Source organism: Festucalex cinctus, chromosome 4 (assembly GCF_051991245.1).
Source record: "Festucalex cinctus isolate MCC-2025b chromosome 4, RoL_Fcin_1.0, whole genome shotgun sequence".
Taxonomy (NCBI): Eukaryota; Metazoa; Chordata; class Actinopteri; order Syngnathiformes; family Syngnathidae; genus Festucalex; species Festucalex cinctus.
This window is the reverse complement of record NC_135414.1, coordinates 9557788-9585179: the sequence shown is the minus strand read 5'-3', so window position 1 is coordinate 9585179 and position 27392 is coordinate 9557788. Positions and strand designations below refer to the sequence as shown.

The window sequence follows — 27392 nt, the reverse complement described above, 5'->3', positions numbered from 1 at the left end:
AGAAAAATAACGTAGACAATGACACTATTAGGCTAAGAGTTGCTTCACTGTATGCATGTGGCGTGGCGCTGTAATGGTTTCCCGTCCATCGGCTGAGTGTCAATTCTTCAAATTTGCCCCAGCAGCAGATTTAGTGCAGACGTCTCTATACTGACTGAGCCTGCTGGCTATATGTGAATCATGGTGAATGGAAGAGACAACAGGCCGGCTTAGTGCCTGGACCACACATTCAGCAAAATGTGGTCACTGCACATTGTTTATCAGACGGCCCCCGATGTTGTTCAATGTCTCTGCAAGTGACTAGATACAGTACAGTAAACTGCATTTGATTAAATTCCACGGCTTTGTTTAACTTCATGTGTACATATAATGTGTGTTTTGGGATGTTGGGAGTACTTAAGCTAATCCAGGGCTGTCCAAATGCATAGCTTGCTTATTGGTCTGTGTGGTTTATTAAAAACATTAAATTAATCATTTTGAAGGAGAATTAGGCCCACAGTGAAAAGGAAAAAAATGATTGTTGCAAGATATCACACAACAACAGGCCTACTACAATCTTTTTTTGGTCACCTACAAAGTTGAGAGAAACTGTTTTCTTTAAATACAGTAACATTAGCTAATGTTGACCGATACTGAATTCTTTTAAAGTTCATGTTTTTAAACAAAAGTAAAGAATATTAAAATGGCTTTGCGTCCTTTAGTTTTTATGGGCAATTCATGTTTGTATGGACCAGTTTCATGTGACGTAGTCATGGAGCTGCGCGCGCAACTCGGAGGCAGAAAACTGAGCTACCTTCCCCCTTCCTTTGTGTTAGCTAACAAAACAATTTCGTCGTCGTGCTGTGCCGTGGGTTGTCAGAACAGAAAGAGTACACACAGTGATTTAACGTTTTATAGAATTCCTGCTGGTAAACACTCCTTTAAGAAAAACCGGCGAAAGTTATGGCTACAAGCTTTACGACGTGAGAACTGGACGGAGGAGGAAATTAGGAATGCTCGTCTTTGCAGCGCTCACCTCATATCCGGTAAGTCCTTTAGTTCTACTGTTTTCAGCAAAAGAGCATGATGTTAATTTAGTATAACAAACACCTTTGTGAAAAATGATTGAAAGCACAAGTGAAGCTATTTTGTACAGTCAAACGCGTTTATTATTTTGGGCGAGAAGTAGACTAACTTAATGTGAAACAATCACAAACTATCCGTGAATGGCTTAAAAAAAAAAAAAAAAAGGGCATGCCTCCACCCACAAAATCATTTTATTTTATTGTATTTTTTTACAGGAAAGGCCTCACTGGAACATGGCAATACAGACTTTGTTCCGTCAATATTTTCATATACAGCAGCTGCTGCAAGTGGACACTCAAAACTCTCAAGCTAGAACTATGAAGCCAGCAGAATCAGATACAATTTGTCTAAAGGGAAATTTGAATGAAATTATTGTCCGTGGGTATGATTGTGATGTTGTTTGTCTACCTGTAAGTGGTTCAGAAAATGGATGGATGGACAGACATGAAATATATATATATATATATATTACAGGCCAAAAGTTTGGACACACTGTCTCATTGAATACATTTACTTTATTTTCATGACTATGTACCGGTACGTTGTAGATTCTCACTGAAGGCATCACAACTTTGACAACTAACAAACACGTGGAATTGTGTACTTAACAAAAAAGGGGAAAATAATAAAAATAAGTACATAAATAAATACAATAAATGGATTTACACCTTTTTTGTGAAGTACATAACTCCACATCAGTTCATACATAGTTTTGATTCCTTCAGTGAGAATCTACAAAGTAACCAGTCATGAATACAGTAAAACAAATGCATTGACGAGGAACGTGTGTCCAAACATTTGGCCTGTACTGTACATATATATGAACACCAAAATTCAAATACTTGTATTGGTGTATGACCTTTTTTTTCTTTAGACACACACACACACACACACACACACACACACACACACACACACACACACACACACACACACACACACACACACACACAGCTATATACCTATAAATAAATGAATATGTACACTTGTATGTTTTTGACAGATATCAACGGAAAACGAGGCGGCGGGAAACAAAAGTCACACGGGAGCCTGACCATGAAGAAATGGATACTATGACAGCTGCAGAAAGTCTATTGAGCCTTCATTCACAAGTCACTGGTAAGTAGTCTGCTAATCTGTATTTAGATCTCATTATAATTTTACAAATATGATCATATAAAGTTTCATGCTTTACAGATGATCAACCAGCTGCTCCTGTTACGTGTACAACTACCCCAGTCACCACAGAGCAAATTCGCAAAGACAACTTGGAACTACGAAATGAATTGCAGAATTGTCAGCAACAAAATGAAAGCTTGAAGAAAAAGATATCAAACCAGCAGTTTGGATTTCAAAGTTTGAAAAATTCATCCTCCCTGTTTAAATTCTTTACAGGTCTTCCAAACGAACAAATATTCATGTTGCTGTTGAATATATTACAACCAAATGTTGTAAAAGTTGCATCATGTCTGTCTCTTGAAGATCACCTGTTGATCATTTTAATGAAGGTAAGATTAGGCTTAACTAATCAGGATTTGGCTGTCAGGTTTGACATTTCCAAATGTTTAGTGTCAAGACTATTGAGAAGGGGGTTTCCTGTAATGGGAAAAATATTGAAAGCTCTCATAATCTGGCCATCTAAAGAAGCTGTGAAAAAAAACATGCCCAAAATTTTCAAGAAATCATTTCGAAAATGCAGATGTATAATTGACTGTTCAGAATTGTTAATTGAGCGTCCTTGTCCTCCTTGTCTTTGATGGTTTGTCACTTCTTTTAACTTTTTTGAAGTTGATGTCTGCCACTTTTGCGGCTTCAACTTTTTTTCTGGACATGTCATTCCAAGCACATGTTTGTGAAGTACATGCAGAAGTGGTGAGTCCCAGCCTCACTGCCATGTCCACCTTAAACATGATAGCTGCAGCATGGCTACAACATGAGCCAAGGCTGGGGGGGAAAGAAACCATAAATTAAACTGAATTGTGACTGAATTATTTGTGATTTTGTTGAGACATTGCTGTTCCTGTGTAGAATAAACATTTATCTATCTTTCAACATTAACTATCTACATCTAAACTTCTAAAGGATGTAGCTGGTAAGTAAAATCCTAATCATATCATTCATCACACACAAATGCTAGGTACATCTACTGCTTGGTTATCTGCTAAATAATTCTTTCAGCATTTATTTATTTATTTTTTGCTAGTTTAAGTGTCCAAGTAATAATTGAATTTGATAGTTCATTGACACATTGAAACATCGATTTACTTACCCTGCCATGCATGTGCAGTTAGCTGTCAGTATGGAGACACTCTTCTTATTCACACAAACCCATGCCTGGTAACACTGAGATTTTTGTCCCTGTCTTTGACTGGGCAAAACGTCTGCCTTCAGGAAACAATAGTCTTGATGTTCAGCAGGTTGATAGAAAAAAACCGTTTGAACATGTCCACAAACTACGTAGTTGTAGGCATCGAGACTCTTGTACGCTTTGAGCGTCTCGTGTGTGAAAACACTTGGTGTACTTATCAGGTACAGGTAAATGTTTGGAAACTCCAAATTAGGCCAGCGCGACGGATCATTTAGCCACTCACTTGCGGGCAGCGAATAAGGATCAGGTAGGCGAACTCCGGATTTAAGTGTTAAGTTTTGTAAATAAGCTTCCTTATCGAGATTTCCAAGGTTTTGGAGATAAAGATTTTCCTGCGGTGGTACGCGACCGGCCATTCTGAACGAAGTAGACGTGCGTTTGCCTCCGCTCTGCGTGCGCATCCCGATGACGTCACTATTGTTTGTAAACATTGAAACCCGTCTATAAGTGCAATACATTTAATCTTTTTTTAACTTCTTTTCCCCCAAGCATTTACTGGTAGCATTTTTATTGAACTTTTATGTGCATATATATTTAATTGAAATCATTATTTAAGTAAAAATTTTCATGCTCCTATTTATTTAAGTGCAGTGTTAAAGAGACACTGTGTAGTATTTAGTAGTGTTGTTCCGATACCGTTTTTTGGCTCCCGATACCGATACCCAGCTTTGCAGTATCGGCCGATACCGATACTCAAGTTTTTTTTTCCCTTCAACATGAAAAAGCTGTCCTGCCATTGGTTCAGAGCATTCAAGGGCGAATAGGATATCTAAGATCAGCATGCAGTGAACATGTCACATATCACTGAATGTCGTGCACCAGCAAGACACAAGATGCTGCATCCAAAATCCTATATTAGCGTTGGAACATTTTTTTACACATGGTTTTACGATACATATTTAGCCTCTGGTGGTGCGTGAAGCTATAGTGTCGGATCTAATAGTTCAACCGCCACTTAGTTTCCACAGCTGGGGCTCTCACCTGTTGCTAGCTCCTCCCGCTAGCAGCTCTTGTTAGCTGCTATACAAATAGCTCTCTATACACTCTTGTTGGTGGTCTTGCTTTTTTCTTGTAATCTCCTCAATTTTTACACTGCCATGTGACAGCACCACATGGTCAAATTAAACAGAAAAAAATGTATTAATCACTGGCAGAAGTGGAAGCTTGCTCTGAAGTCAAGAGACGTGCTACGATCAGGTTTGTCAAGGGGCATTTCCGGAAATACTCTTATTTTGAAACTCGCTTCGGAGTGTTTCCTGGCGCTCGTTTTCCTGCTTTGACAGTGCGCGGAGGCGAGCCCGTCCGTGATCGCAGAGGCGACACGCATCCTCCTCCTCCTCTTCCTCACACCACTGACCTGAGCGCCTGAGCTTAGCCGTGTCCTGACTGCATGCGTGTGTGCGTGCGCGTGTGTGAGCGGGAGTGTGAGTGATGCCCATAGTAGGCCAGCAGAAGAAGCAGCAGCGGCGGCGGCGGCGGCGGCAGCAGCATGGAGGATCTCAAGGAGAACTTTGGATTGCCGCTCGGGAATAACGCGCGGTCGACCTGAACCTCGTCAGGCTGCACGTTTTGGATCTATTTGTTTGGATGTTGTCCCTCTTTCCACCTTTTCTAGACGCTGGGAATTTACGTTTGCTAATTTCCAAGTCTCGTTTGGGGCGTGCGAAATGCCTTTCGCCAAAAGGATTGTGGAGCCGCCGCTACTGTGCAGGAACCAGATCCCCAACGATGAAGGTCTGCTCTTCGAGGACCTGTGCGCCATCACCAACGTGGTTCTGTCCCGGACCTTGCGGCAGCTGTCCGACCTGGCCCGGCACGCCTGCTCCTTGTTCCAAGAGCTGGAGAACGACATCGTCAGCACCAACCAGCGGGTCTGGGGGCTCCAGAACAAAATAGGCCAGATCCAGCAGAATGCCAGTGCCCTAGACCCCAAAAAGGAGGCAGTGCGTAAGTACAAGCGGATGATGCCCCCCCCCCCCTCCCCCCAAAAAATAAGCATCCACCTGAGCCATGTGTGTTATTTAAACTCTCGTTTAATTGCGCACATATGTGAGCGTTCATGCTTCGAAAGGTGCCCACCCATATGTCATTTCAAACGTGCCACACACGCGCATTTTGACTCATTCGGTCCCGGTATGTGTTGACTCTTGTGCCCAGACTGGAAGAGCGTGAAAATTTTGCATGTGCGTGAAGATGCGCGCGCGCGTGTGCATGCGTGCGAGGGGCGTGTGTTGCCGCTGCATTGGCCCCGCATCGCTGTTCCGTTACTGCGGCTTGCGCACACCCACGCGCGCACACGCATGTCGGCTTTATCTATACGAAGAATGTCACATTCTTATCTTTTCCGAGTCGACTATTTTTAAATGTGCGTGCGCGCGCCAATCCCCCAGGCGCGCGCCATTCCCACCCTTTTCACATGCGGCGGCACCATCCCAGCATCAGTAATGAGTCCAGTTGACCATGTTGCAGCAGTGTGTCCCTGTCGACGGGAGCCGATGGTCGTGACAAGGGTGTGCGAGGGATGTGGCCGCGCACGGATTCACACAAGCCCTGACTGGCATCAACAAAAGACTACATTGGTGGAACAACAGCTACATATTATTTATGTCCTCTGCAGCAGCTTACAGCAAGGCCTCGCTCGTTTTCTGCCGCTTGTTTATATCATCACAATTAACATCTTTTCGGGACAAATTTGATCCGTTTTGACGTTTGACAGCAATAAAAATACCAAATAGTCTTATTATTTGTTCCATGGTGAAATTTCACTACTTTTTCCTGATCCATAATAGAGAAAAATGAAATATATTTAAAGTTAGTGTACACTGAGGCTGTTCCGGGTCAAATTAACTGCTAATGAAATTATGATTTACCTGTGTGTTCAATCAATAAAAATGTTGTAATGATGGCGATCTTGAAACTATATGCCTACTATTTATTGGGGGAAAAAAAAACTAGCAACGTTTTCCACTCATAAATTCAACGTAAATTTTACAAGGAGAATTTTGAGTACATTTTACCAGTTAAAAAAAAACAAGTTACTCAAGTGTTGAGGAACAAACTCACCACCTTCAGCTTGGAGCAGCCACTCTACCACCTGAGCCATGCCACTCTGATAGGAGCAGCATGGCTTAGGTGCAGGGCTGGACTGGCCATCTGGCATACAGGGCAGATGCCCGGTGGGCCGGCATCTTTTGGGACCGATGCTGTGCTTTTTAATTATTTTCCCACATTTTAACCACAAGAGACTGACCCACAATTTAGCCCGTTAATCCATTTTGAATATAGGTAGTAAACTGAAACATGCTCAATAAACATCAGTGGAAGAACTACATGTTAGACAAGAGTCGGGCTGGGCCAGGCTGGGCCAAAATGCCAGGGCCGATTTTTTTGTGTGTGTCAGTCCAGCCCTGCTTAGATGGTAGAGTGGCTGACTCCCAACCTGAAGGTTTTGGGTTTGTTCCTCAACCCTTGAGTAGATTTTTATTTTTATTTTATTTTTTTAATAAACTGGTAAATGTACTCAAATCACTCCTAAAATCTACTAAGATTTTCTTAGTGGGGGGGAACCTTTACTTTTTTTGGTTTTGTTTACAATTATTATTATTATTGTTATTATTATTATTATTATTATTATTTTATTTATTTTATTTTTTATTTATTTTATTGTATTTTTTTTACGGTTGCATGAAACAATTAATTCTTGCACAGGTTCGTCTAAGAATTGCCTCCGTTGGTCTTTGGTGTCATGGGGGAATCCTGAAACAGTGAAAGAACAAACATATATGGAAAATGAACATAAAGTCTGCCTCACCACAGCTTCAAGAAACATAACGTCCTGAATGCTTGTTTGCTGTGTGGTTCAATGAATTCAGCCCTGATGGTGAGACTGTGATAAATTGTTGCATCTTGACACAATAATGTGCCAGCAAGGTTGTTCGCCAGCTGCAGATTCCACCCAACGTAGACAAACAATCGCGTGACTTTGGCGTTGAGGCAAGGAAAACCCCATAAACACACCATACATGACACTTGAACCTCATGTTGAAATCAAGTATATGCGCCTGTCATAAGAATAATCAGTAACGTTATCAGGTGGTTCCCAACTATTTCGAGGTCTTGCAACCCAAGAATATTGATTTCTTCTGGATGTTCTTAAAAGGGAATATATCAGTTGAAGATTAAGGCCAATTTATTCTAAATATGAGGAAAAATGACCCTGATGGTAACAGACAGTTCTAAAGAATGTTTCAAAACATTGCCTTAAAAAATGCACATGTACCAAACTAAGACTTATTTAACACATTCTGGAAAATCTAAAAACCATGTTAGTGGACACAGGTGAAATTTGACTCAGATACAGCCTCAGTATTCACAAATTTTGTAGCATGTCTACAGAATAACCTGACCTATTGCATTGAAGTGCGGGGGTGTGCTGCCAAAACTTACACCGAACCCATTTTTCTTATACAGAAACGTGCTATCTGTGTCATTTTTGGATGTGGATACAGAGACCACACAAATCCATTATTTATACAACTAAAGACTTTAACATTTAATGAATTGATGGAGTTTAATCGCCTTAAATTAATGTATAAAGCCCACCACGAAATTCTACCAGTTAATATACAAACTCGATTTATAAAAAGGGAAAGTGAGTATAAATTAAGAGGAACATACATTTTTTCTAAACCTAAATACAGAACAAAACAAAAAGAATGACATATTTCAACTCAAGGTGTCAGTCTAAGGAACAATTTGGATTGTAAAACAAAATCTTCTCAATCTATTTGTATTTAAAAAAATATATATAAAAGCATATTTACTGCAAAAATATATATAGCAAAAGGACATGCAGTTAAATTATTTTTGAATTATTGTAACACTATAAGTGTCCTGACCGCTTTCTGTCATTGATTTTGTGTTGTTTCTTTTTTTGTGTGTGTTGATTAGGGGCAGACAAAACAAGTTTTACTTCTTTCTGTCCCCTTTCATTTCTTTTATTTTAAAGAGTGAAATAAATTGATTTGATTGATTGATTGATAATAACATTTTTAAATATTATTATTTTGTCAGACCGATACACATTTGAGTATTTATTCGAGTATTCCCAATACCAGTAGTTATGATACATAACATTTAAATTACCATAATAATTAGATAATTGTTTAGAAATGTGTCACTGCCACAGTATAGAACCAACTACTGGTGAGGAAGACTTACCTAAAAAAGAAAAAGAAAAAAAAAAGTAACTGATATCTTGAAATAAGGCCCGTATCGGCCCGATACAGATACCTGATATCAGTATTCTCCCATCTCTAAAGACAACCAAGATCTCTTTTCATAATTATAAACAAATAGTAGAGAAAAAGTTGACAAAAGTACACAAAGTGGGGAACTATTCAGTGATTGTTTGTCTGGGATTTCAACTTGGCTGCATGAATGGTTTGTGTCCCCTTTGCCAACTCTCATACTTGGAAGCTCACCAAACAATTTTCTATTTTTATTCTATTTTTTTTAAGCACCATTATCTTTGCTGTAATACTATAAAGACAGAAATCACCCCGAGGAGCGGAATATTTTTGTGCAAACGGCCACATTCGGTCTCCTCGCTTCTTTGTTGAGCCACTCAAGACAGAAGCTAGTCAATATGGTGCAAACTGGGATTGATCCTGGACTTGGCGCTAGGCAGATGGCTGATATTGCAGGAAAAACAATGTGTCGTGTGCTCCACTCATCTGTTATTATGAGCAGTCAGTAGAATCCATTAGATGTTACTAATGATACAATGAGATGAGTCGTGGTCAATCCTGTGGAACTTTTCAGGGAAAACGCTTTCTTTCGCATTACAATTGATCCGACATGTCAAACTTTGGAGGAAGTTATTGTTACTATCTGTAAAATACAGTAAAGTTTGCCACCGCCGCAAAATTAACATATTGTAATATTCTTCTGACAATGTCAGTTAAGATTAAGCATGATCACCTTTTTAAAGGCAGAACGTTGTAATGCACAAGAAAGTTTGGGAGGAGATTTCATTTTTCAAACCTGACACGGAGACGATATCAAAGAAGTTTCATAATCATCACCTGCTTTTTCAAATATACTCCTATCAAATAAATCGAAGCCCTCAGGAGATGAGGATGCTGCATTTTTCCGAAGCCTGAGGGAAACGTTGAATTGTTGTGAAAATGTCACATCAAACTGGCACGTTTTAGATTAATGATGACTCGTAGGACTGCGTAATGTCCCCAGAGCGACCGTGGACACTACGAGAATTGTCAGACAGCTCTGCATGTTTTTTGGTTACTTTTGAACACATTTGTGCTCATTTTTCTATCATTTATTGTCCACACAAACAGGATGTTACACTGGAGAGATAATAGCTTTTCATGTTTTCTATCTATTACAGCATAGTTAGAAATCATCATCATGCAAACCAAAACATTACAATGCTAGAATTTATGTATTTTTTTATTCAAAGATAAAATTAAATAATCCTGTAATGATCCCCAGCGGAGAATTGCAGCAGATTGTTTAGAAATACATACCGTTGAATACATCAAATAAAATACATTGTAAAAAATGTATCCACTAATTATTATATTTTCATATATCGTCCATGTTATAACCATTTAAGCAACAGATATTTGGACATATATTATTTGTAGGGCTGGGTCTAAAATATTGATATATCAATATCGAATCGATATTCCTTTTCATAGCCCAATATCAAATCATAAAACCATGAATCGATACTTTTAATAGTTTTTTTTTTTTACCCTGTAAATTAATGTGCCAAATATGGCCCGGCTGACTAATAGGCCGCGATTATAATTGGCTGATTATTGGCCTTCAAAGATTGGCCAAAGAAATCGAATAATTGAGCTAAATGGCTGATTATTTTCCCCTTAAAACGTTATCAAAGAAAGCTGAAGTTTCCGACACTATGAAAGCACCCTGAATGCACCATTTTGCTTACGTAGCATTAGCGACTAGCAAGTGTGTAGCGTATGTTATTCTGTTGTCACGAGGCGTCCTTTAAGCTGTTTAATGACACCGCACTTGGAGTTAACTCTAAAACTAAATACACAATGTTAAGATTTACATCCACTGTATATTTAAATACAAAATGTTTCGTTTTTAAAACATCGCTAGCCTAGCGCAAACAGGAAGTTAGCAAATGCTAACGGGAAGTTAGCATTGACTTCGAGAGTGTTTTTCCTTCAAATAATGAATCGAATCGATTTTGGAAATCTGAATCGATACCCAGCCCTAATTATTTGAACACAAGCAATTCTCGCAGGCATATAGATAAATGATTTGGATAACTATTTTATTCTTTATCCTTTATACTGACCCCAGGTGGCCAAGGCGTGCACACCAGAAGGAGCAGCACAATGGCCACTGAATTAAAGCAAAAACACTTTACTTTCTATTTACTTATGACATGAATGTTACTATTCTTACGAAAAACAACTTTTGGCAAAAGAAGATTAGATTTGCGAGTGTGGTTTTGGAATCAAAAAATTTTCATAATTACTTGTAGATGCCACAAGGTGGTAGTAAATCATTTTTTCCTCTTAGATAAAGTTATGGCTTGACAAAAGGAAGCATCTCCCTCACTTCAACAAAGTTCCTTCACCCCAAGATGACACAAAATGGTACCAAAGCACTTTATTTTTTTATTTTTTTTTTTATTAGCCACACCACGCATAAACGAAGAACAGATAGGTCTACAAAGAAATCTGAAACATGTTGAACAGGATCAGATTCAGACCAAACAACATCAACAACAAACGTGTCGTATAAATAAAGTCAATTACTAGGCTAGAAATATTAGAGATCTGAGCACTGACCATAAGTCGGAAGGGATTTTAGGATATTGATCTTGTGGCAGCTAGATTGTACTCTGCTTTCTTGTGTGGAGGCCCTCGGCGCAAACTTGACTTTGAATTAGCCAGTGTGGCCAGCAGGGGACTGCTCCGTCTCTTTAGTCTGCATAGTAACACAAGAGAGGGAGGTGTGTGCTTTAACCTTTCCGCTGAGTCAATCACTCTGTCACTCTCTTCCTGGGCCTTCATTTGAACTTGTAGTTGGACAGCTAGAAAAGATCATGCATAGAAGGTTTCTCCTGAACAGAAACCATCCTATAAATGAAGAACATGCAGAAGGCAGAAATTCAGTCTGGTTCATGGATAAAATGAGAACCAAACAAATTTCTACCTGACCACTTCATCCATCCTTCCATCTTCATTTTTGAGGCAGGGTACACCTTGACAGCCAGTCACAGAGCACATACAACCATTATTTACTGAAAAACTCACCAATTTGCATTATTTTTTATGTTCGGGACAAACCCATGTCTAATATAAAAGTGCTTTGCCGCAATCATAAAAAGGTTGATACTGTTCTGCAATTGCCTATAATTGACACAAGATAGTGTTAAAAGTGGAAATTCAGATTCAACGCAGTCCAGCTTCAACAAAATAGCAGCGCTAACAATAGTAAACTAGCATTAGCACTGTGAAGTAGCATTGGTTTCTAACAAGATGTTTTTTTTTAATCACAGATTATTTTATTAATTTATACGTAAGCAAAAAGTGGCTAGGAAAATATAGTAAATACTCACATAGAGCACAGATCTACTAAAGAGCAGTAACAAAGTAATTTTAATGAATGAATTGCGTTGTTTTCATAACACCAATTTCTCACTGGAGCTGGTTTGCTGGAAGTGTGAAAAGCATCCATTTTTTACAGCCAATCCCCGAGTGTTGGCCTCCATGCATTGCTTCCATGTGTCCATTCTCCTCCTCCTCTATCTATACCTCATGTTCCTCACTGCCCTACTTTCCCCATCAGCAGCAGCATTGAGAGACTTGCGCCTCTTGACAGCATATTTAATGTTTAATGCACTTTGATTTCCACCCAGACACAAGCAGGAAAGGAGAAAGTTTGATAACAGCGTGAAAGAGTGAGACGCAGAAGAGAAAAACGTGGCAGAGTAGTGTGGCGCTTGTGCTGTGAACAGATGATTAACAAAGGTTTACATGTAAAGGCTATCTATCTATCTATCTATCTATCGCTAGTTACAGTGCCATGTTAGCTAGCTATCACATTAGCTAGCTATCATGTTAGCTAGCTATTAGCTACAAGACATTAAAAAGCCAATACTCTAAAATCCTTTTCCCCTACAAATGGCTTCTCTGTAGAAAGCTGAGTATTTAAATAAATACATAAATAAATAAATGCTGTCTGACATTATTACGTGACCCTGTTGACACACAAATGACTCCGCTCCACTCAGACAAGCTAATTCAACAGTCTGTCACTCTGTCAAAGGCCCCTGGTCACAATTACATTCACACTGCTGGACCGTACCACTTCCATGAAGAGTATTTGGTTCATGAGAGGACGTTGCATCAATGATATGTAGAGATTTAGGAGTTACAAATTCACTTCTCATACAGAAAACCATTGGGCTAAAAGAGACTATTCACTCATGTGGGCACTCAGCCAATCCGAGGCACAATGTGACTCGAATCTGTGTGAGCCCAGGGTGAGTCGCTTTAATTGAAATGCATAGGCCGTTAGTAGATAGTTGGGGATACGCACGTTTTTATTGTGTCATTACATTAACATAGCACATAGACCGTTTTATGTACAAGGGCAAATTTTAAGTGCAAACCCACAATGACATTTCCTTCATCAGTCTAAAGCCTGGAGGGCAAAATAAAGAGGAAGAACCAAAACGTAATTTTCACATTTGTATTTTTACAATTTAGGTTTGAAAACATCTCTTTAGTCAAGATGGACACTTAATGACTACTCTTGCTCAATATTATCCAATAGAAGAGCGGTGTCTTTACAAGTAACATTCTTCGTAAAAGTTTGATAGTCAACAGTTTTACATAAACAATCGTTGGACATCTAAACATGGCAAATTTGTGTCCCTGCCCCACCACTTTGTCCCTCCATTCCCTTTTTTAATGCACCACACATATACATATTCATTTTTTGGGGGGGATACAGGTGTGTCGGAGTAGGGGAAATTTTTTCCCTCTGCTCCGACTCACCTGCTCCCAATTTTAATGCACCACACGCACACACTTGTATATACACTGGGTGGGGCCACATTCACGGTGTAAGGGTAGAGCTCGCCAGTCGGCGAGCTGGCGGACTCAGTAACAGGGTTAGGTGTCACTAGTACTCTGGCGTGACGACCGGGGCCTCTCCCCACCGGGCTCGGTGTTCTGGTGTTCCGTCTTCTCCCCTGGTGCTTCCTCCTCTGCTTCCCCCCTCCCGCCGCTGTGCAAATCTCGCGCGGCTGGAGGTGGGGTGGGCACATCTTCCCTCTCTGCGCTGCTGCCCGGTGCCGGTTTCCGGGGGGGGGGTTCTCGCGGGGGGCCGGGTTCGCGGGGGGGGTGGCGGCCGTCGGGGGGGGGGCGGCTTGTTTGGGGGAGGGGGTGGAGGTATGGGTGGGTGGGGGGTTGGGTGCTGGGGGTCGGGGTGTGTTCGGGGGTTTGGGGGTCGGGGGTGGTGGGGCCTGGGTCGTGGTGGATGGCGGGTTTGGGTGGGGTGCGGGGGGGTCGTGGGGGGATGGGGGCTGGGGACCGGTGGGGCGCTGTGGGGGCCCGCTGGGCCTCGTTCTGCGGCCTTGGGCTCGGGGGTGTGGGCCGGGGCTGGGGCGGGGGTGTTCCGGGTGTCTGGGGGTTCCGGGGGGGGGGGGGGGGGGGGGGGTGCTCGCTTTGCTGGACCGCGGTTGACGGCTTCTTTCTTTGGTGGTGGTCCTTATGCATGCCAGATCCGTCGCACCAGCATCTACTGAAACTCAACAGAAGTACCCTCTCCCTCCCACAGCCCCTTGAATCAGTTGGTGCTGGTGTCTGTGGTTCTCACTTTGCTTTATCTATCCTTCCCTCCTTCCTCTCTTTAGTTTTTCCTCTGGTCACTTGAGATCTTAATTTATTAGAAGTATGAGGTTTCTGGGGTTGGCATAAGACTCTGGTTTTGTAACCACGCAGGAGGGGTCTTGTTGGTGCTGGACTTCACTTTGATGGATTGGATGTACTGGCTTCTATGGATCTCACTCTGCCTTATCGATCCTTCCCTCCTTCCTCTCTTTAGTTTTTCCTCTGGTCTCTTGAGATCTCGCTAAATTTGCTGGAATTTAGAGGCTTCCGGGGTTGGCGTAAGACTTTGATTTTGTAATCATGGGGAAGGCAGGAAGTGTTTGGTCGGTGCTGGATTTCACTTTGATTTACCTTTCTTTTCTCTTTATTTCTTTTTTTTTCTGACCTTTTCTCTGGTCTCCTGACCATTTAAACCTCACGACTCTGGCAAGAATCTGAAGTACCTGGTTAAGGCGAAGGGTAATGGGATATTTCTAAGGTTTTAGGTGAATGAATGAGTATAAATTTATATGTATTTGCACGCACGCACACGCACGCACGCACGCACGCACGCAAACGCACGCAAACGCACACACGCAAACGCACGCACGCACGCAAACGCACGCACGCAAACGCACGCACGCAAACGCACGCACACATACACACAAAAAAAAAAAAAAAAAAGAGCAATGATGACAAGACGTTGAATCGGCAAGACTACCGAATGAACAATTCTGAGCTCTTAAAAAAAATAAAAAATAAAAAAATAAAAAAATAAATAAATAAACATGGCAAATTTGAATGTAAAGAAAGAAACTGGTTTTAAAAAGTGGAATGAAGCTGAAAGTCACACACACATTGAACTCTGTGACCTTCTCCCCGACTTTGTTGTTATGATTGGAGTTGCTCGTTTTAAGTGCTCCTGCCTGTGTCCCTGTGGCGGCTTGCAATAAAACATGCATGCAGAACTTGTCGGGCTGTACATTGCCGCATGTGCTCGGATGGATGCCTGGAATGTCAGCCTTGCCTGTGAGAAGTGGATTCAAGACCTTTCTTATGCACATCATTCGAATGTTGGTGTCTCTTAATTAGTTATGTCTGCCAGTAAATTACAGAATTGAATCTAATCAGGTTGTACTGTCTCGCAAACATTCGTTTTTTAGAGTGACTGTATGACTATATCCACCGTGTCCCATTCATTTTGATGCGTGCACACTCGTCATGCTCCAGCGGCATGTTCAACTCAATCAACGGCTGTGGACCCCGCAAAACGCTGGCTTGAAACCAAAACTATGAACTCGGTGACCTATGCGGGGTCCGTGTGAGTTTGTGAGCGTCTTTCGCCCTGAGTGGACGTCTCTCAAATCCCCGCGGCTCTGGTGCGTAAGCGTGCTGTTATTCCATGAGGATACATGAGTAACTTTTCCTCCAGCTTTATATTACATAATCGTCGACTTTTATTGACAAGTGCTGAGTGCTTGAGTAGGATGCTTGGGAGCTTATTAACTGTGTCAAGAATGTAAATCGGGCATTTACTGGCAGCAAACATTGGTCCTTAGCAAATTAGTTCACTCTGTAACAAGGTCAGACAATTTGGTAACTTGAATTTAAATTATTTAACCACCTGAGAGTGTGTCAACTTTGAATGAGAGGGCTCTCTTTCACAAGCTCAAAATGATTGAACAATACAACCTGTTTATATTTTAAAGAAATTATTAAAGGATCCTGTGATATGATATGAAATGAATGAACTCCAAATGCTTCCACTTCCACTAGTTTGACTTTGCATGTAATGAGCTTGATGCCTTTTAAGGAGGATTACATTTCCAAACACCTATGGGTTACTGCAAGACTCTTCATCTAAAATCAACTCAAGCAGAGTTTGGTCATAATTCTACGAAACCCTAAAACATTATTCCCATGATAGCTTGTCCCTGGCAGGCCTCCATAGGGAGCGCCACTTAGGAGAGATGAGTTTCCACATAATCCCTCAGAGAGAGGCAAACCTGAATGTCCCCGTTTCTGTCCATTACAAAAGAGAACATGTATTTTTTATTTTATGTTTTAGTAGATCTGACAAGGTGGTTGACCCTTAGAATTTTTCAATATATAGTTCTACTGGTGCACCCTGTCAAGTGCACTGAATTGTCTTACTAGTGAGGACAAAAAGCAAGCTTAATGGAAAGCTATTTGAGCACTCATTCAATATGTTTGATATCCAGCAAGGTACGACGGGGTGTCCATAAAATATGACTACATGGTTTTAAAACACATATTTCATAAAACAAAACAATGTTATTCAATTGTAATGTTGATAAATATTATTTTCAACACTATTTCCATCATTTTAATGCATAATTTGATGCTCTTTACTAAATTTAGGTGCAATCAATTACAGATTTTAAACCACATGAAAGAACGCACTTCCAGTCAAAGTGCTGAAATTAGTGCTGTCAACTATCGAATATTTTTAGAATTGATAAATATATCGATTATTCAATTTATTAACTCATTCACTCACAGCCAATTTTTACTGAAGCAACCCCCATTAACTCTTTCAATCCCACGCATTTTCTGACAAGGTAACTCCAGAATCCCACCAGATTTCGCATATTTTCACCCATTTTCAATGCTTATTAGAATATTGTGTGCTATGACTAAATAGACATGGTGGGTGTCGTTTGAAAGATTGGGGTCTCCTCTTTCATTAGAAAAAAAATATAGTATGATTCTACCTTATTCTGTTCTTTAGTAATCATCATTTGAAAATGGCTTGATTTGACATAATTCAAGAATCTCGGGCAAAATAAGGAGAAATGAAGCTTTTTGTGAAATGATGCATTTTCTGCAAAACAGTGACTTTTACAGTAATATTTTTTGGTTTAGTGACGTCTCAAATATCTCAACAGTCCTTGCCTTCCATAAAACATGAAAAAAAAAAAATGAAAATGTGTTTTTGATAGCAAAATAAGGATTTATTTACATATCTGATAGCGTGTGTAAACAGCAATATTTTCACATTTCACAAACTATTTACAAATTGTTGATTATTTACAGGAATGTTTGTGCATGTGTGTGCGTGTGCGTGCTCGTGTGTGCGTGCTCGTGCGTGTGCGTGCGTGCTCGTGCGTGTGCGCTATTTACGTACTATACAGGGAAATAACAGCTCAATTTTCACATTTGATAAACTATTTACAAATTTGGGGTTATTTACAAAATATGCATGCATGAGTGGGTGCATGGGTTTTGTTTTGAAACCCAATAGTGTCTTTTGTGTGATCGCGTGTGAAGCTTTCTTCTGCGTTCAGGGGGACACTGCAAGATGTTCACACGCTTGTGCCTCTGCCAGTGTAGTAGCTGCTTCTGTAAATTAAATACTGTGATCAAGATGTAATTTTTATTATTGTTGCAAGGTATTGTGATTTTTTTTTACCTCTCGGTCGCACTACGTGTGACTGCGAAGGGGCCATTTGTGTACGCTGCCCCAACTGTAATCGAATGTTGTGCAACATGCGTTAGTTAGTACGAGGTTACAGACATTGCACATACAGTATACAGAAGCATGTCTGTGAATATTCTCATCCATCCAAGTCATTTCATCCCTGTCACATTCAATATACTGAACTAGTACAATTGTGATCACTCGATTTACAGAATGCTAAACGTTAGCTTACCTCCGGGGCTTCCAGGAGCTTTCGGGGATAAATCGCTGCTGCTGCTACCTTTGCCACACTTGAATTGATCTGTTCAACTGGTGAAGGCGGCTCAAATTCGCCAAATTCGTCACGGATTCCTCGTCCGATGACGTGGACTGGTCAGAGATACGACGATGCAAACATTCACTCCGTGTCTCAGAGAACGCCGGAGGCGGTGGCTTCTGAAGTGGGCGCCCGTGACGTTTTTGTCGCTTTTCACACTCTCTTATGCAGAATCCGGCTCCTTGATCTTTCTATTCGTCATCTCTTGACCGATCGTGACAAACGTTCTGCTCAAAAGCGTGAGCTTTTGTTTTTAGCGGCCTCCGGTTAGCCGCCGTTAGCACTCGTCTTTTCTCCCGCAGCCACCGGTCCCCACCACTCCACAACACTCCGCCTTTACGAGGAAATCACATCCTTCTCGTGTAAAGAGACCATCACTGCCATCAAGAGGGCACAGTTCATCACTACAGTGCTTCACGGGCTTAATATTCAGAGGGAAACTGCCCAAGAGTCTCATCCACCCATTCATAAAAAAAAACACATTTGACGAACTTTTTCGTCTTCGGGTGACACCCACTGGGTGTCACATGACGAACTAGTTCGTCGGCGGATTGCAAAGAGTTAAGTTTAATCAATATTCACTTTTCTGGTTAAAACACTTGTCAAAAAGTGCCTGTTACAACATGGCCCTGGCTGATCTTTTATATTCTGCATGTCCCCTGCTGGATGTTTTTTTTTGGTAATAACTACCATTGCTTTAAGCCACCTCTTCATGACAGAAGCTGCATCAAAGCCTTCTGTGCGCTCTTGCATTAAACAAAAACAAAAACGATGTGTAAAGACGTTTTTGGGAGGGAAGGACAAAGTATTAAAAAACATATTTACATGTTTTTGGGTTTGAATGAGTTGATCGACTAATCGGATTCATTTTAATGTTGCATTAAAGTGTATTACAAAAGCATTTTTCCCTGATTGTTTATTATCCAGTGATTGGAGGTTATTTCATACTTTGTATTCCTATAGTGATTTTAAAAACAGAGGATTAATGTTGTACTATGTTACACGTTCTGTCATTGTATTCCAAAGTAAAAGCAGATGTTTGCAAATGTCTTATTTTGATTAAACACAGAGGATAATCAGTCTTCTTTCATGAAGGACTACAGAAATCAGTAAACAATTACTGTTGATATGGTGAGATCAGAGGATTTGGACAATTTTAAATAAATAAAAAAATGGCTCGAAACAATTACTCGACTATTAAAATAATTGCCGATTAATTTGATTATTGATTACTTGCCGATTAATTTTGACAGCTTTAGCTGAAATAGATGACAATGCAGACCTGTTCCATCGAGTTCACCTGAATTTTGCAAAGTGCATCAAATTATGCATTGAAAACATTGTTTAACAACATTACAATAGAATACAGTATATTGTTTTTATTAACTTACTCTACTAAGAAATTAAAGATGTAGTTGTAAAGTTTAGCATATATTAAAACTGATGGAGGATGAACATTTTGGCAGAGCTCGTTTTAACGGGTGAGCGACTCGAGAGAACTTCCTCCGAAACAGATTGTCTTTTGTAAGATCCTTAGCACGCTGCGAAGAGGAGCCGTCCTAATTGGACTAGGAGCGAGCTCAGTTTTGCACAACACAACACGCGCGCCACCCGCTACGCCTGCGTGTGTTTGCGCTCGGGCGAGAGAACATCCTGATCACTTTTCAGTCAGGTCGGAACACAGAAGACAAACAAGCAAGCTTCTTCCAAAACTGCTACAAAATCTTATTAAAAGTGTTTGCTGGGGGTTTCAGTTGATGTAGTTTACTGAAGCAGGGTAAATTAATCCACTTTCAAAGTGGGTAGGTGAGGACAGACAAGGATTTACTAATAAGCCATATATCTGTCACTAATAGTTGTATCCTACCAATTGCTGGCTGCCTAAAGCACCTTGAAACAGGCTTCTCTTTCTTCACAATAAAGGCAATCCACTCCATGCTAACCGCATGCACGCGCTGCCCTTCATGATAAGCGAGTGAACGTACCTCTGGTTGACAGGCCAGACATGTGTGAGCCAAACGCTTCGGGCAAGCACAGCTGTTCCAAGTTGAAGGGAAGAGAGTGTCGGGAAGAAAGCGCCGTATTGCCGTCTTTGCTCTGTCCCGCACTTTTGTTCTACGGACAGCTGGCAATTTTAGCGTCACGCTCGCAATTCACAACACCGGCACTAATAGTCTGTCAAAGTAGTCACCTGTTATGAGTTCAGTTATGTGATGTTCGCAAGCTGAACCGTGATTGGTCGTTACCTGAACCCTGAGTAACTGTGATGTAATTTTGAGTTGACAGGAAATGGCAAAATGGCCGCCCCTCTTTGATGGATTAAAAATGGGTGGAGTTTAAAACTGCCTGTTACTTCACCATATATGGTCATTGGTCTGATTTTAACCTCCTGACTACCAGTAATTCAAATTTGTCCTCTGTAGTGGACCTTTTTGAACCTGAATATCTCCCACCCAAGGCATATGATTGAATTAACTCCTTTTGTGCTCTATAGAGGACATTCAGAGCTTTCCAATGTGTAGGGGTGGGGCTTTGCTACCTTTGATTGCATCATAAAAGAAAATGGCTTCCCTCAATTTAGGCTTTAAATGTTGTTAGCATGTTTTCTATAAGACTCTTAAGAACACATTAAAGTATTGCTTGATTTATTTTAACTCTATTTGAGCCTAGCATTTAAGTTTAAAAAAAAATGTCCTCTGTAGTGGACACATCATAGCTTAAAAATAAAAACTTCTTTTTTTTTCAAACATTTCTTTTGCAGTATTCCATTTACTTCACAAAGATTGGGGAATATCAAAATAAACATGATTGGACACTATTTTTTTCCCTGGAAGTCAGGAGGAACATGTTCCTCAGTCTGTCCGTGCTCTTTGTTAGCCCATTTGTGGTCTTTTGCACCAAATTTTAGCATTAAGCTAACAGGAGGCAAAGTTGTGCGGTTGTTTTAGATAATTCTCTTTGTTTTATGTTTAATTTTAGAGTAAACAAATCTTTTTTTGAAGAATAGTTGACATCTGCCTAAGTGTCACTAATATAAATGAATAGTGAGCGGTATAAAAGTCGATTAGCGAACAGAAAAAGGAAAAAAAAAAAAAAACTTTGACATTGCAGAGTCATGTCTCTCAACATGGTAAAAATAATTACAGTATCTTGACAGATATTGCCCCCGTTCTTTGATCTTGTAATTATCGCCACAGTGTTGAATAATTACAGCACCAGCAAATTACAATTAACTGATTGTGTGACTTACAGGGGACTCCCTTGCATAAGGGTGTATGCGTGTGTGTGTGAAATCATGCGTGTGCATGTAGATTATTCCCGTGAGCTCAGGTCCCTACAGATGATACATGATAGCAGATTAATAGTCCCACATATGAAAGTGGCAATCCCTATTATTTGCGTCAGTATCGAGAAGTGCTTCTTCATCACTTGGTATGCTTCGGTGTCACCTTCATGATAATCCAAAATTAATCACAGTTAATGACAGATGGTACACAAAGGTTATGTAATACACCGTTATTTGGTGATCAGCAAATTTTTTATTGATGTATTTTGTATTCAAATGTGTCACATGAAATTTGAGAAATCTTCAGATCTCAGACAATTTCATTTAAGATAATGAATAAGTAACTATAAAAAAAGTGTTGTGGGTTTCCCTCAATTTCCTCACGACTACACTTACATATTTGACAATTTATGAACTATGTCATCCACAATTATGTCATCCACAGATATGAAATCAATTCAGTTGAGAGTTAAGATAAAGAAGCGTGGATGAGCAGCCCAGACCTTTAATCCGTGCCAGTAGAAATAAAGCAGAGCCATATGGTTTGCAGTGGATCAGGAGCGGTGATCCTGAGGATGATACGACCCCGCTTGAACCTGTGTGTGTGCGTGTGTGCGCAACATATTTACACCATCTGATGATTATCATTGCATCATGCTTGTTGCACCAAAATGTGTATTAGCATGCATGCCGATCCATTCAATGCATGAATGGACTTTTTTTTTTTTTTGTCTTCATGGGAATTACCAGTCGGATTTTTTTTTTTTTTTAACCAAAAGTAAAACACTGTAGCATTTTTGTGGGTATGTATGTTGTCTGAGAATAAATATGAGAGAGCAAGAGAGCGAGTAAGGAACATACTGTAATTTAGTATTACTACTCACACACTACAGAAATACTCCCATTCATACTACTGAAAAGCTCTCACACACATTACTGCTTTTTCTTTGCTCACTCACAGTAACTTATGTGCTCTCATATAAAAGGAATGAAACACTAAAACACACTAAGTGTAAACACTCACATTCATGACTGAACTCATACACACTACTGAAAACCTCTTTGACATTACTGTTTTCCGCTCCCTCACATGACTTAAATGCTCTCACACATACTAATGAAACACTATTACAAACTCAACTGAAATTCTCTCACTCACTACTGAAATTAAATACATACCACTCTTTTTTTTTTTTCGCTTACACACTGTATGTAAACACTCTCACACAACATACTGAAAAAGTCTTACACGACTGAAATTATCTTCACTCATATACATTGCTAAAAATGGTCACTAAAACTCACCCGTATGCTTTTATTTTATGATCATATACACTACACTGAACTGCTCTCACACTCCGAGACACTCACACTAATAAAATGTTCTCACACAACTACTGATATACTAGATTAGTGAAATGCTCTAACACACACCACACGCACACTACTAATAATTGTTTGCTCATACACAATATAGAAACACTCTCACATGACCCACTGAAATGCTCTCATACTTGTTCCTGAAACAATCTAATAATCTAATCCAACCTGTTTTCACTCACAAGTATATCTTTATTAACACAATTCAATTGAATTTGGTGTGTGGCTTTCAATGATTCACTGATGCACTGATTCATTTTTTGTCACCCGCATTCAGACTTAATGTCAGATTTACCTATTTGACATTTATTAAACACAACAAAAAGGAGAGAAGAGAGGAGAGGAACTGACTGATACAATTCACTACTGCACTCTGAAAAAAAATCCCCTCCTCACCCTCTCTTTATTTGGTTTTCACTCCCCTTGTTGCAAAGGTGTTTCAACCCTAATAATGCAAATGCAAAATATAGTTGGAACACAGTGTACTTGTTTGTCTATGTGTTGTGCATGTGAGTGGAAGATTGCCGAGTACATGAGGTCAAGTTTGCAATCATTTCTTAACAGAAAACAGGCGGCCTCAGCAGACTGGCTCTAACCATTCTGCTGCGTTCGATGTCCTGGTTCTTGTGCTTCTTGAGTCATCTTCTTTTACGATAACATATAGCTAGGCTATGTAAATGTGAGTGTGGAGCAGAGCAAAGCATTCTTCATTACAAGCAGAAGCAATTCTTCATTGCAGCAAATGTATGATAACTTATATTTACAATTATTCCTACACTTGCTATCTGGATATAGATTATTTCCTTGGCATTGACAACTTAAAAAGTGATTGTGACAAATTTCAAGGAATTTAGTGTGTAGGTTTGTTTTGCCCTATGGACGATTTAGTCCTATAAACACTTAGTGATGCTCATGCTGGAAAATAATCTCGCTGCAATCATCTTTGAGGCAATTTCTCTCAAATAGCCTCATAAAAACAATTGTAATGCAGTAGTGATGAGAAATGTCTAGACACACAACTAGTTGTTATGTTGTCTCTAGTTGGCACTTTGTTTGAAGGTAATCAATCTTTAAGGCAGGTGCGCAGCTCTCTTCTGTGATGCAGAAAACGCACGTACACATTCGAGCCCGTACGACACAGTCAGACAAACACACTGTTGCGCAAATCCATGACCAACGCTTGGAAGTCCCAGAGAAACTGGCCCTTCTCTCATCCTTGGGATGAAAGTGGGAGGGTGGGGATAATGCATTATACATTCCCTCTTCTCTTCAACTGCTCATTATGTTACAGCCACAGCCTCAGCTTCAAAACAGATAGTTTCTAATGAGACTGAAGCCTGCCGCATAATCTCATAGTCATGGTGACACTGGTAATTAATCTACATTTTGTGATATCTCAACTGTGGTTATTAACATGTCAAAACTGCTGATTGATCAGCTTGTGTAAAAAAAAAAAAAAAAAAAAAGATGGGTTCCACTGTGGATTAGTATACAGATTATTAGTAGTCAAATAGGCTGGTAACAGATATTTGGAGCTGGTATTCATTTTCAGTGAAAGCTAAAAACACATTGGCATCAAAAATTAAAAAAAAATTCTAATTAAAATTAGAAATAGACCAATATGGTTTATTCATTTTCACTAAAAAGGGAAAATATTGGCATCAAAATTGGGGAAAAAAAAAAAAAAAAAATTTTTTTTAAGCATATGCTTATTGAGCAACTTTTAGGGTTAGTAAAATATTGGAAGTTTTTTTTGTGTGTTTTTTTTTAATCTTAGTCAATAGAAATCTTTGTTTTTAAAATCTAACAAGTGTCGGGATCTCCCAGGGGCAGTAGCATGTCTTCAAAAGTTAAATAAAATCACACAATTGTTCCAAAATTTCAAAATATGTGAAGTTTTTTTTTTTTTTTTACTTACTTATCGGTTTTAATTTCAAACAAAAACAGAAGGATAGTCCCAGGGTCAGCAGCATCTCAGAAAATTTAAATAATAAAAAAAAACAAAAAAAAAACATTTAAATTAGTTCCCTGAAGTTAAGACTTTTTCTTTTTCCCAATGGATCTATTATCGGTCATATGATTTGTCAAAATGGCCGATGCCAATATTCATCAAAATGCTGAATATTGGTGTTGATAATCGGCCCAGCCGATAATCGGTCTATCCCTAATTAATATATACAAATTCCAACTCCTAACTTTGTTGAAACGTCTTAAAAATCATATGCTTATTAACTTTATTAACAACAAATTGTTGTAATTTTTGCAATTATTTAAATCTTAGACAATTGACATCTTTGTTTTAAAATTATAACAAATTTCATGGAGGTCCCAGGGTCATCAGTATGTCTTCAAAAGTTAACTGAAAACTTAAAACACGTAAAAAACGCAGCTCCCTATAGTTTTCTACACTATTATGTTTTCTTTTGCAAAAATCCAAAATAACTAAAATGTTAAAATTCCATGTATCTTTTGTGGTCAATATATTTATTGCAATTCAATACAAACAATACTACAATAATAGAAAATACAATAGAAAAACAGGAAAAAACCCACCCCGTAAAAAACTCAAATCCCCTATCTCCCCTGTCACTTACAAAAAAGTACACACAAAAATGCACATACCTATAGACCAATAATATACAAGTCTGCCAGAATACTACGTACATATTCATTCTTGCACCAATGTTGAGGGATGATTAAAGAATGTCAAAAAGTGTTCCCACACCCAATGAAACTCCTGTTCAGAGCCCGCCACCACACATCTAATTTTCTCCAGTTTGAGATGGAATAATACATCTTTAATCCAGTGTGGCACTGTCGGAGGAGATGCATCCTTCCATTTCAGAAGAATTAAGTGGCGTGCTAGCAAAGTTGAGAAGGCGATAACTTTTCGCCCCCTGACAGGTGGTCCAAGATCAAATTCAATGTATCTTTGTTTTAATTTGGAACAAAAGGTGCAGAGTTTTTAGGGTCATCAACATCTCTTATATAGTTAACTTCAAATTTAAATATCGTAAATAGTTATCTGAGGTTAACACAATTTAGGAGACATGTCATCAGCAATCAGATTTTTAAAAAAGGCCGAGATCTGTCAAAAAGCCGAATATCTGGTTGATAATAGGCCCAGCCGATAATTGGTCTATCCTTATATGCCTGCGAGTGTTGTTGTATGCCTTGTTTGTATGTTGCTCCATATGTGTGAACATTTACGCCTATGCTAATTTCTGTAAGCCAGTCTGTTTCACATTCTATGCTACTACTTGGTTAGTAGTCTTCCCTTAGACAAATTTATACATTTTATTGAGCATTTTGCTGTTTAACGATACCATATTTGATTCTCATTTGTTTCTCGTGTCTGTAAAGTAAACTTAAAATGGCAGTGACAAATCATCTTGAAGCATGCACACTTTTAAAGGTGAGTTTTTTTTTGTTTTTTTTTCCACGTGGTCTCTATATTGTGTGTGAGTCTGGAAAGAAACCCCAGTGACATAAAATGGAGGTTCACTGTACTGAAATTATGATCTGCTCTGATGTGATGGACTAGTATATCCTACGTGCTCACCTGTTTGTATTTGTGAGATTGGCCACAGACCTACAAAGCATTAGGGTTGGTTTTTAATGGCAGGAGTCCATATGGTTGAAGCCCGTTCTAATTGTAAATCCATGGTGAAATACAAGCAGTGCTGCAGTTTCCAAGCCTTTGAACAGATTTAGAGAATAAATGCCTTACTTAACTCCGGAGTAAACAGATAGATTGGATAGGATAAACACTGATCTTGTTATGTTGGGTCTAGGAGAAGAAGTCGGAATGACAGCAGGTCTGAGCTTTAGAGCTTGTTGATACCGTAACATGAGTCTTTGGTTCCACCAAGGAGACACTTGGGGATTCGGTTACATTTATTTGGGAATATTTAACATTTGAAAAGGGGTGGTACAGCAAATTTGTGGATCACAATCACAACAATAAACATTTCTTTGCCTTTTAAGTAAACATGCTCACAGGGACCAGATAAGCAATCGGGATTCAGTTGTCCTAGCAAGCCGCTCACACACGAACTACCATATTTAGAAGCACCTGATAGTCTTTGAAGTGGCCATCCATTGAAACAGTAAAAGAATCTGAGATAGTCAGAAACATCCACCATGGTGGCGGGAGAATATAAATATAAATAGTATTTCTAATGTTTCAGAAAGCCAATTGTGGGAATGCAAGCAATGTCAAAGAACTGGAAGGAGAGAAAGAGTGAATTGAGAAGGCGATGAAACTGATGTGGGGAAAGATGACAGAAGCAGATAGAAGAGAAAAGAAACTAGCCATTTTACAGTGAGGTGTGTGTATGTGTGCACAATGCTGAGAGACAGAGTATGTTGTATGTGTGATGGGCCGGTGCGTAAGAGAAGAGCAATAAGGCCAGGATTCTTGGAGGAGACTCACTCTCACTGTCACATCAATCAGACGACAACGTCACACACTCAACACTGCCTCCCTCTCTTGCCCTCTCTTTAATGGCAACTATAGCATGCGTAGAAGAGAAACAAGCAAGCCCGTTTTTTCCATCTAAAAGACTGTACTTGTATTAAATAGTTTACTTTATGAAATATATTAGATGTCTACAGAAGAAGACCTACACCCCCCCCCCCACACA

The 27392-nt window shown here is 39.6% G+C and overlaps 2 protein-coding genes and 1 long non-coding RNA gene across 7 annotated transcripts in view; 2 read left to right on the top strand and 1 right to left on the bottom strand.

Moving 5' to 3' along the window:
* Positions 1 to 27392, bottom strand: part of ace2 (angiotensin I converting enzyme 2) — an 81385-nt gene that overhangs the window by 12817 nt on the left and 41176 nt on the right. Inside the window, exon 2 of one of the 2 annotated variants that reach the window (XM_077518692.1) lies at positions 4415 to 5355. The gene's annotated coding sequence lies outside the window, so the exon portion shown is untranslated. Of the gene's footprint in view, positions 1 to 4414; positions 5376 to 27392 lie in introns of those variants that run through there. The other variant, XM_077518695.1, reaches the window with a different exon arrangement.
* Positions 806 to 3397, top strand: LOC144017297 (uncharacterized). Its single transcript, XR_013283156.1, has 3 exons — positions 806 to 1025; positions 2069 to 2184; positions 2263 to 3397. It is a non-coding gene; the product is annotated as an uncharacterized LOC144017297 (long non-coding RNA).
* nhsb (Nance-Horan syndrome b (congenital cataracts and dental anomalies)) overlaps positions 4714 to 27392 on the top strand; it is a 63194-nt gene continuing 40515 nt past the window's right edge. For all 4 annotated transcript variants that reach the window (XM_077518686.1, XM_077518687.1, XM_077518689.1 and 1 more), the window contains exon 1: positions 4714 to 5380. In XM_077518686.1, coding sequence (XP_077374812.1) covers positions 5101 to 5380 — 280 coding nt within the window. In that variant the 5' untranslated portion in view covers positions 4714 to 5100. The remainder of the gene's footprint in view (positions 5381 to 27392) is intronic.